Here is a 12,375-nt window from a genome sequence, read left to right as displayed (position 1 = left end):
CACACACACACACACACACACATTAACATCAAATACACACACACACACCCACACACATTAACATCAAACCACACATTAACATCAAATACACACACACACACACCAACATCAAATACACACACACACACATTAACATCACATACACACACACACACACACACATTAACATCAAATACACCCACACACACACACACATTAACATCAAATACACACACACACACACACACACATCAAATACACACACACACACACACACACATTAACATCAAATACACACACACACACACATTAACATCAAATACACAGACACAGACACACACACACACACAAACATCAAACACACACACACACACACATTAACATCAAATACACACACACACACACACACATTAACATCAAAAACACACACACACATTAACAAAGTACACCAACACACACATTAACAAAGTACACACACCACATTAACAAGTACACACACACACACACTTAACAAAGTACACACCACATTAACATCAAATACACACACACACACATTAACAAAGTACACACACACACACATTAACAAAGTACACACACACACACATTAACAAAGTACACACACACACACACACAACACCACACCATAACAAAATACACACACACACCACACACACAACCACATCACACACACACACACACACACACACACACACCACACACACACACACACACACACACACACACACACACACACACACACACACACACACACACACACACACACACACACTAACCTCCTGTAGCCAGGAGGTCGTCAATGATCAGAACCTTCTGACCTGGATCCACAACGTCATCCTGGATCTCTACTTCTGCCTGGAGGTCAGAGGTCAACCATGATGACAAGACTCTAATAAAGTAACTTATTACACTGAAGGAGGGGCTTAACCCCATGATGTAACAGCAGCGCTAATGATCTAACAGCAGAGCTAATGATGCTAACAACAGAGCTAATTAACAATGGCAACAGCAGAGCTAACTAATGATGCTAACAGCAGAGCTAATGATGCTAACAACAGAGCTAATTAACAATGGCAACAGCAGAGCTAACTAATGATGCTAACAGCAGAGCCAACTAATGATGCTAACAGCAGAGCTAATGATACTAACAGCAGAGCTAATGATGCTAACAGCAGAGCTAATGATACTAACAGCAGAGCTAATGATGCTAACAGCAGAGCTAATGATACTAACAGCAGAGCTAATGATACTAACAGCAGAGCTAACTAATGATGCCAACAGCAGAGCTAATGATACTAACAGAAGAGCTAATGATGCTAACAGCAGAGCTAATGATACTAACAGCAGAGCTAATGATACTAACAGCAGAGCTAATGATGCTAACAGCAGAGCTAACTAATGATGCCAACAGCAGAGCTAACGATACTAACAGCAGAGCTAACTAATGATGCCTACAGCAGAGCTAATGATGCTAACAGCAGAGCTAACTAATGATGCCAACAGCAGAGCTAATGATGCTAATAGCAGAACTAATGATGCTAACAGCAGAGCTAACTAATGATGCTAACAGCAGAGCTAACGATGCTAACAGCACAGCTAACGATACTAACAGCAGAGCTAATGATGCCAACAGCAGAGCTAACTAATGATGCCAACAGCAGAGCTAATGATGCTAATAGCAGAGCTAATGATGCTAACAGCAGAGCTAACTAATGATGCTAACAGCAGAGCTAATTAACAATGCTAACAGCAGAGCTAATGATGCCAACAGCAGAGCTAACTAATGATGCCAACAGCAGAGCTAATGATGCTAACAGCAGATCTAACTGACGATACTAACAGCAGAGCTAATGATGCCAACAGCAGAGCTAACTAATGATGCCAACAGCAGAGCTAATGATGCTAATAGCAGAGCTAATGATGCTAACAGCAGAGCTAACTAATGATGCTAACAGCAGAGCTAACTAACGATGCTAACAACAGAGCTAATGATGCCAACAGCAGAGCTAACTAATGATGCCAAGAGCAGAGCTAATGATGCTAATAGCAGAGCTAATGATGCTAACAGCAGAGCTAACTAACGATGCTAACAGCAGAGATAACAATGCTAACAGCAAAGCTAACTAACGATGCTAACAGCAGAGATAACGATGCTAATAGCAGAGCTAACTAACAATGCTAACAGCAGAGATAACGATGCTAATAGCAGAGCTAACTAACAATGCTAACAGCAGAGCTAACTAATGATGCTAACAGCAGAGCTAATGATGCCAACAGCAGAGCTAACTAATGATGCTAACAGCAGAGCTAATGATGCCAACAGCAGAGCTAACTAATGATGCCAACAGCAGAGCTAATGATGCTAACAGCAGAGGTAACTAATGATGCTAACAGCAGAGCTAACTAACGATGCTAACAGCAGAGATAACGATGCTAACAGCAAAGCTAACTAACAATGCTAACAGCAGAGCTAACTAATGATGCTAACAGCAGAGCTAACTAACGATGCTAACAGCAGAACCAACTAATGATGCCAACAGCAGAGCTAATGATGCCAACAGTAGAGCTAATGATGCTAACAGCAGAGCTAACAATGCTAACAGCAGAGCTAACAATGCTAACAGCAGATCAAACAATGCTAACAGCAGAGCTAACAATGCTAACAGCAGAGCTAACTAATGATGCTAACAGCAGAGCTAACTAATGATGCTAACAGCAGAACCAACTAATGATGCCAACAGCAGAGCTAATGATGCCAACAGCAGAGCTAATGATGCTAACAGCAGAGCTAACAATGCCAACAGCAGATCTAACAATGCTAACAGCAGAGCTAACAATGCTAACAGTAGAGCTAACCTGTCCGTACTCCAGGTCAAAGGTCACAGACGTGGTGGATCCAGGAAGTTTTCCTTTCTTTCTGATGAGAACAAAACCCAAACCCAACCTCTGGGCCAGGAGAGGACCGAACAGGAACCCACGAGCATCCAGACCTGGAGGAACAGCAGGAAGCATCAACACACCGTGCTCCATCAACACACTAGTGGTTCCTTTAAGGTTCTCACCTACAATCAGGTCCACCTGCTGGTACGAGGTTCTCACGTGTTCTTCAAACAGGTCGGTTAGTGCCGCAAGAGCAGCAGGGTTCTTCAGGATGGGACAAACATCTCTGAAAGAACCACACACAACAACACAAGTGTGTGTGTGTGTGTGATATTGTCATTTAATATTTCATACATACATATATATATAATATTTAGTGTTAAATCCATGTTGTAGGAGTGGTTTCTTTCTCTACTTCTCAGAACATTAAAGCTCAGTTAGATGTTCTAACCCAGACCTTCATCTACAGAACTCACTCACACGTGCTGTCCCTTAGAGCAGAAACAGACTAAAGTGGAACATATTGATCAGCTGTTTGTTAATAAATGTGTGTGTGACATTTTCAGCAAATTTAACCTTGAATTGTCTTCTGGGAAAACTGTATGTGATAATTATTATATTGAGAACAAATATAAATCTGACTGCTGTAAAAATAACCTTCACGAATATGAAATTCAAAGGAGAAATACTCAAGCAAAGAAATAAACTCAAGGGAACGAAGGTGTACATCAATGAAAACCTGACGAAACAAAATGCAAGCATTGCATGGAAGGCACGTCAAATAAAAAAAGAAGGAAAGATTATGAAGACTTGGTCAAAAAAACTGCAGGATTTACATCCTGGAAGAAGAGGACGGAAAACCAGTTCTCATCAAAACGATGGAAGACTTGGGAAAATACGAAGGATCCACCTAAACAACAACATTACTGATGGTAATCATGGATATGGACCCAGATCTATATAAACACTGGAAATAAAACTCAGACTGTGATTATTTTACGGAGACTGATTTAAATGTGAAACCAAGAGTAAAAAAGGTCTGTCATTTATTCATTTCAATTGCTAGGTGGTGGGGTGATTAAGGATTACATTAAATTTAAATTCAAAGTGTTTATTGTCATATGTGCAGTTAGAAACACGTCTTTTTTTATACAATGAAATTACTACCTTGCTTATGAACTAAGATATAATAATGTGTTTATACAAGTTAAATCTAACAGTGGAAAATACAACACTGCCAATAAAACTAACAACAGCAGTTAGAAACACGCTTATGAACTAAGATATATTACATTAAAATACTGCCTTGCTTGTGAACTGGGATGTGGTGATGTGTTTATACAAGTTGGATCTGATCCCATCATCAGACAGTGGAAAATACAACACTGCCAATAGAACTAACAACAGCTGGATTACCCTTGATGTAGAGACAAAACAAGGTGACATTGCGGATGAAAAGGGAAAAACCTTCCAAACACCTTCGAAAGAGGAACTATTCTTGAACGGAGGAATGCTAACAACGTCTGGCAGGGAACAAGGCCAACACAAACAAAGATAGAGAGGACAACACTGACTACAGATGGACGTTCAGAAGAAATCAAGAATGTTTGACCAGAGAGACATGTAAACCCATGTAAATTTGCGATGGTAAAACAGGGGACGGGACCCGGATAAGCAAACTGCTTCTCTCGTCTCCTTTTTCGGCATGTACAAAAAAAGAAAAAAAAAAAAAGTGAATGTAAGCATGTCGGAAATAAACTGAATAAATAAAATTAAAAAAAAATAATATGTAGATGAGTTTTAGTTTATGTCCCTCATTAATCTGATGATAATCTGTCACTAAATTAAACTATTAACACAGATTATTGACTTCATACTAAAGTGTTCCAACATTTAATCAGGTTTATATTAAATATATTTCCATTACTGTAAGTGCTATAAACTGAGCGACCACATATATGTGTACATATATACATGACATAAATATCAGGGAAATAGCTCTAGAAAAAGTATATTTCTAAAAAGCTGCAACATGCAGTATATAATATCTTTATTAATGTGACTTTGAGGTTTATGTTATGAAACTAGATTAGATTAATCTACGTTATCTGGATTACACTAACCAAAGCTGTACTACATCACTTATGATTATCTATGATATGAATCCATTAGATGATAAACAGTTAAACTTTATTACAGCACACACATGTTTCTATTCAGATAGATCTATTTATCACACACTGGGATGAGAACACATCGTGTTCCTGCTGATAATATCAGCCCCAGATTATCAATGACTTCACACGTATCCACACACACTGTAGATCAGTCCATCAGATACAAATCTATATCTTTCCTAAATGATGTCATCAATCAATGACATTGTTGAATAATGTAAGTTTAACGTTGTCTAATGACCTGAGATGGAACAAAAACACTATAATCACATTATCAATAAAACTCGTCAGCGTCTCTTCTTTCTGTGGAAACTTAGAGAATTTAATAATAACTAAGATTCTGTTTAATATTTATGGCTGCACCATAGACAGTGTGTTTGTTATAGATCTATGATTGTGTGTTTGTTATAGATCTATGACAGTGTGTTTGTTATAGATCTATGACAGTGTGTTTGTTATAGATCTATGACAGTGTGTTTGTTATAGCTCTATGGTTGTGTGTTTGTTATAGATCTATGATTGTGTGTTTGTTATAGCTCTATGACTGTGTGTTTGTTATAGCTCTATGATTGTGTGTTTGTTATAGATCTATGACAGTGTGTTTGTTATAGATCTATGACTGTGTGTTTGTTATAGATCTATGATTGTGTGTTTGTTATAGCTCTATGACAGTGTGTTTGTTATAGCTCTATGATTGTGTGTTTTGTTATATATCTATGACAGTTGTTTGTTATAGATCTATGACAGTGTGTTTGTTATAGCTCTATGATTGTGTGTTGTTATAGATCTATGACAGTGTGTTTGTTATAGATCTATGATTGTGTGTTTGTTATAGATCTATGACAGTGTGTTTGTTATAGATCTATGACAGTGTGTTGTTATAGCTCTATGATTGTGTGTTTGTTATAGATCTATGATTGTGTGTTTGTTATAGCTCTATGACTGTGTGTTTGTTATAGATCTATGACTGTGATGTTTGTTATAGCTCTATGACTGTGTGTTTTTTATAGATCTATGACTGTGTGTTTTGTTATAGATCTATGACTGTGTGTTTGTTATAGATCTATGACTGTGTGTTTGTTATAAGCTCTATGGACTGTGTGTGTTTGTTATAGATCTATGATTGGTGTGTTTGTTTATTACGATCTATGACAGTGTGTTTGTTATAGCTCTATGATTGTGTGTTTGTTATAGATCTATGACAGTGTGTTTGTTATAGATCTATGACTGTGTGTTTGTTATAGATCTATGACTGTGTTTGTTATAGATCTATGATTGTGTGTTTGTTATAGATCTATGACAGTGTGTTTGTTATAGATCTATGACAGTGTGTTTGTTATAGCTCTATGATTGTGTGTTTGTTATAGATCTATGATTGTGTGTTTGTTATAGCTCTATGACTGTGTGTTGTTATAGATCTATGACTGTGTGTTTGTTATAGCTCCTATGACTGTGTGTTGTTATAGATCTATGACTGTGTGTTTGGTTATAGATCTATGACTGTGTGTTTGTTTATAGATCTATGACTGTGTGTTTGTTATAGATCTATGACTGTGTGTTTGTTTATAGCTCTATGACTGTGTGTTTGTATAGATCTATGATTGTGTGTTTGTTATAGATCTATGACAGTGTGTTTGTTATAGCTCTATGATTGTGTGTTTGTTATAGATCTATGGACAGTGTGTTTGTTATAGATCTATGACTGTGTGTTTTGTTATAGCTCTATGATTGTGTGTTTGTTATAGCTCTATGACTGTGTGTTTGTTATAGATCTATGACTGTGTGTTGTTATAGATCTATGATTGTGTGTTTGTTATAGATCTATGACAGTGTTGTTTGTTATAGCTCTATGACTGTGTGTTTTGTTATAGATTCTATGACTGTGTGTTTGTTATAGATCTATGACTGTGTGTTTGTGTATAGATCTATTGACAGTGTGTTTTGTTATAGATCTATGACTGTATGTTTGTTATAGATCTATGACAGTGTGTTTGTTATAAGATCTATGACCAGTGTGTTTGTTATAGATCTATGACTGTGTGTTTGTTATAGCTCTATGATTGTGTGTTTGTTATAGCTCTATGACAGTGTGTTTGTTATAGCTCTATGATTGTGTGTTTGTTATAGCTCTATGACAGTGTGTTTGTTATAGCTCTATGATTGTGTGTTTGTTATAGATCTATGATTGTGTGTTTGTTATAGATCTATGACTGTATGTTTGTTATAGATCTATGATTGTGTGTTTGTTATAGCTCTATGACTGTGTGTTTGTTATAGCTCTATGATTGTGTGTTTGTTATAGATCTATGACAGTGTGTTTGTTATAGATCTATGACTGTGTGTTTGTTATAGCTCTATGATTGTGTGTTTGTTATAGCTCTATGACAGTGTGTTTGTTATAGCTCTATGATTGTGTGTTTGTTATATATCTATGACAGTGTGTTTGTTATAGATCTATGACAGTGTGTTTGTTATAGCTCTATGATTGTGTGTTTGTTATAGATCTATGACAGTGTGTTTGTTATAGATCTATGATTGTGTGTTTGTTATAGATCTATGACAGTGTGTTTGTTATAGATCTATGACAGTGTGTTTGTTATAGCTCTATGATTGTGTGTTTGTTATAGATCTATGATTGTGTGTTTGTTATAGCTCTATGACTGTGTGTTTGTTATAGATCTATGACTGTGTGTTTGTTATAGCTCTATGACTGTGTGTTTGTTATAGATCTATGACTGTGTGTTTGTTATAGATCTATGACTGTGTGTTTGTTATAGATCTATGACTGTGTGTTTGTTATAGATCTATGACTGTGTGTTTGTTATAGATCTATGACTGTGTGTTTGTTATAGCTCTATGACTGTGTGTTTGTTATAGATCTATGATTGTGTGTTTGTTATAGATCTATGACAGTGTGTTTGTTATAGCTCTATGATTGTGTGTTTGTTATAGATCTATGACAGTGTGTTTGTTATAGATCTATGACTGTGTGTTTGTTATAGCTCTATGATTGTGTGTTTGTTATAGCTCTATGACTGTGTGTTTGTTATAGATCTATGATTGTGTGTTTGTTATAGCTCTATGACTGTGTGTTTGTTATAGATCTATGACTGTGTGTTTGTTATAGCTCTATGACTGTGTGTTTGTTATAGATCTATGATTGTGTGTTTGTTATAGATCTATGACAGTGTGTTTGTTATAGATCTATGACAGTGTGTTTGTTATAGATCTATGATTGTGTGTTTGTTATAGATCTATGACAGTGTGTTTGTTATAGCTCTATGACTGTGTGTTTGTTATAGCTCTATGATTGTGTGTTTGTTATAGATCTATGACAGTGTGTTTGTTATAGATCTATGATTGTGTGTTTGTTATAGCTCTATGACTGTGTGTTTGTTATAGATCTATGACTGTGTGTTTGTTATAGATCTATGACTGTGTGTTTGTTATAGATCTATGATTGTGTGTTTGTTATAGCTCTATGACTGTGTGTTTGTTATAGATCTATGACTGTGTGTTTGTTATAGATCTATGATTGTGTGTTTGTTATAGATCTATGACTGTGTGTTTGTTATAGCTCTATGACAGTGTGTTTGTTATAGCTCTATGACAGTGTGTTTGTTATAGCTCTATGACAGTGTGTTTGTTATAGATCTATGACTGTGTGTTTGTTATAGATCTATGACAGTGTGTTTGTTATAGATCTATGACAGTGTGTTTGTTATAGCTCTATGACTGTGTGTTTGTTATAGATCTATGACTGTGTGTTTGTTATAGATCTATGATTGTGTGTTTGTTATAGCTCTATGATTGTGTGTTTGTTATAGATCTATGACTGTGTGTTTGTTATAGATCTATGATTGTGTGTTTGTTATAGATCTATGACAGTGTGTTTGTTATAGCTCTATGACAGTGTGTTTGTTATAGATCTATGACTGTGTGTTTGTTATAGATCTATGACTGTGTGTTTGTTATAGATCTATGATTGTGTGTTTGTTATAGATCTATGACTGTGTGTTTGTTATAGATCTATGATTGTGTGTTTGTTATAGATCTATGATTGTGTGTTTGTTATAGCTCTATGACAGTGTGTTTGTTATAGATCTATGATTGTGTGTTTGTTATAGCTCTATGACAGTGTGTTTGTTATAGATCTATGACTGTGTGTTTGTTATAGATCTATGACTGTGTGTTTGTTATAGATCTATGACTGTGTGTTTGTTATAGATCTATGACAGTGTGTTTGTTATAGATCTATGACTGTGTGTTTGTTATAGATCTATGACTGTGTGCTTTGGTAACATCACAGCTAAAGAAAGGAGAACTCTGAACAAGGTGGTTCTCTCTGTTCTGGAGGATCTCTATGGTTACAGACTCTTTAATCGAGCTCTGATAATCATCAATGATTCTTCTGGTACTGGTCACCCTGGTAACGCCATGTTCCAGCTTCTTCCCTCCAGGAGAAGATATCATTCATTGAGATGCAGAACATCTCACCACGTTCTTCCTACAAACTGTTATTAGACTGAACAAAGCACTTTGATTGTTTTATTAAGTACATGTGTTCATTTATTTAGTCTATGTTGTTGTTGTTTCTACTGGATTCTGGTTTATTTTTACACAAATATTCCAGTGTGGTTTCTTTTCACCAAAAGTCAAATAAATTGAACTTAATCTTTTTAAACTCAGCAGTCAGATCTGCACCAACCAGGATCATCTAACAATGGGCGGCTCCTTTTCTAAGAGAACTGATTGGTCAGGAGGCGGGGCTTTAGGACTCGCTAACACATAAGCCAGAGAAAAACCTGCTCATGACCAGGAGGGATTTGATCAAAGTGTTCTCAGTAGAACCAGACTTATGGTTTAAACCTGGTTCAGCTAAGCCGTCCATGACCACGCCCCCTTTAACCATTTCACCAAACTCTTCTCAGCTTCAATCTCTCCAGCTCAGCCAATCAGCTGACAGTGTTTAGATTAAGTGAACGTCGTCATCAGACCCACGATATGGATCACAGATTCAATGATTAGAGAGTGATGGAGCATGTGCTGCAGCTTTTACAATGAATGATTAGCCAATAGGAACCAATGCTGAGACCAACAGGAAGTGACATCATCTGTTACTGAAAAAACAAAGGAGCGACTGTGGTTTGAACATTTTAAAAGTAGTAAAGGGTTACATAATGTGTTATTGAGTTAATCACACTGATCATGTGTTTGATAAGTTGTTTTAACCCCTGTCAGAATTTAACAAACTCATAATTAAATAATATATAATTAATGAGACTAGTGAGTGTTTGATGAACTCAGCACTAAATGAACAGCAGGAGCAGCAGTGGTGTTGTTAGATGCTGTTGGATGTCACATCCAACACTGTAGACGCTGCAGGTACGTGCACTGTGTGCACATCTCTTAAAGTGATAGTGTATCTTTGTCATTGGGAGCCTTAGTGCTCCGCCCTGTCCCTGAAGCCCCTCCCTCTCTGTATATCCACAGCTTTCTCATTATTAATCTCTGATCAATAAATAAACACATTTATACGTGTGGTAAACAGAGGTGATGATACACACGTATATATTATATATTATTACTGATGGTTTAAACACACTGTGATATCATTAATAATACGCTACACATTAAACATGGAATAATGATTATATCATCATTTGTATAGATTTATAATCATATTAAAACATTTATTATGATATTCTGTTTAATTTACTTTTAAAACACCTAATATTAAAGTGATATTTAAAGTATAACAAAAGTCTTTTGAACTCATTTTTCCTTTTATAGATTTTTATTGTGTTTTAAAAAATCACTAAATAACTTCTTTAATAATGATGACGTGGTTTCATGACAGTGACTCAGCAGATTAAACCTGGACAGGAGCAGGTTTGACCCACGGACTGTGTTACTATGGTAACCAAGGTGAAACCACTGTTCTAGTTAGAACCAGGTTTAACTGAGCCTGACTCTCAGATTAAACCTGGACTTAAACCTGAGCTGGGTTTGATTAAACACCCTCTGGTCTGTTCAGCATTAGTTACCATAGTGATGAAGCTCCAGCCAGTTTTGTAGTCCAGCACACACTGATTAAATCCCGGAAGTTAGCGCGATAAGAGCTAATCTAGCATTATTATTATTATTATCAGGACCATGCAGTGACGTCACTAGGTGATCTTACCTGAATACGATGCCTTTTTTTGGGAAGTCTGGGAATGACCGGATGTGGCTTCGAACCAGCTCCAGTTTGGACTCGAACAAGTTGGTTTCCGACATGTTTTCTGGTCCCAGTGATCAGAGCACGTGCTTCCGCCAACTCCCGTTTTTTTTTTTTTTTTTTTTTTTTTTTTTTTTACATTTTATTGACAAGCTGAAATAATTTACAAATCAATAAAACAACGCAAAGGGAACAAATAACAAAATCAGGGAAAACATCACTAGTAAATAATAAAACAAATAAATCAGTTTGTCATTTACAGGTACAGTAAATGGTAAAAATGGACTTGATTTATATAGAGCTTTATCACCACTGAAACAGTGCTTTACATATCAGCTCATTCACCAGTGGGACAGGACTGCCATGCAAGGCACTAGTCGACCACTGGGAGCAACTTAGGGTTCAGTGTCTTGCCCAAGGACACTTCGACACATAGTCAGGTACTGGGATCGAACCCCCAACCTCTCGATCAGAAGACGACCCTCTACCACCTGAGCCACGGTCGCCCTATAAACAATAAAGCAGAATTATTTCACATAATATTCAAATAATAATTAAAATCGATTTAAAAAAAATGAACATTTGGAAAGGATTTGGATTATTTTGATTTATGGATATGGAATTTTCCCATTAATATGATTGTTTTTGTACATAAAAATGACATCTATTGGCGTATATATATATATATATAATCATTTCAGCTTCATTTAAACAAAAAGTGCAAAAATCTCTAATCAGTATATTTGGAAATTAATATGTTACATGGATAAATGTTACGTAATATTTTGAAATGTACTTTTTTTAGGATATTACTGTTATTATCAGTTAGTTTACACTATTTAACATTAAACAAGGGCATTTTGGTTTGTATATTTGATACTTTAGGTGACCTATAAAAAGTTGAATTGTGCGTGAAGGTTTAAAAGTGAATTAAACTCACATTATATTACAGTAACTTAGTGATAAGAACACGTTCATAACTTCCGCTCCTGCTTCTTTATTTTATTATTATTTTTCTTTTTTTTTATAACCACTTCCTGGTTCCTCCTCCCAGCTGTGACGTAGTGCTCACAGCGTCACCTGATTGGATGTTTCAAAGAT

General features: G+C 36.1%; 1 protein-coding gene across 1 annotated transcript in view; it reads right to left on the bottom strand.

Annotated features, from left to right (window-relative positions):
• The window catches only part of LOC114459016 (adenine phosphoribosyltransferase-like), a 15,703-nt gene extending 4,324 nt beyond the window's left edge, over positions 1 to 11,379 (bottom strand). Inside the window, exons 1-4 of the mRNA XM_028441406.1 lie at positions 11,239 to 11,379; positions 3,060 to 3,163; positions 2,854 to 2,987; positions 774 to 852 (exon numbers count right to left, since the gene is read on the bottom strand). Of these exons, the coding sequence (XP_028297207.1) occupies positions 774 to 852; positions 2,854 to 2,987; positions 3,060 to 3,163; positions 11,239 to 11,333 (412 nt within the window). The 5' untranslated portion in view covers positions 11,334 to 11,379. The remainder of the gene's footprint in view (positions 1 to 773; positions 853 to 2,853; positions 2,988 to 3,059; positions 3,164 to 11,238) is intronic.
• Between the last annotated feature and the right edge of the window lie 996 nt (positions 11,380 to 12,375).

This window comes from Gouania willdenowi, unplaced genomic scaffold (genome assembly GCF_900634775.1).
Source record: "Gouania willdenowi unplaced genomic scaffold, fGouWil2.1 scaffold_231_arrow_ctg1, whole genome shotgun sequence".
In the NCBI taxonomy this organism is placed as follows: domain Eukaryota; kingdom Metazoa; phylum Chordata; class Actinopteri; order Blenniiformes; family Gobiesocidae; genus Gouania; species Gouania willdenowi.
This window is presented reverse-complemented; position numbering and strand designations above follow the sequence as displayed.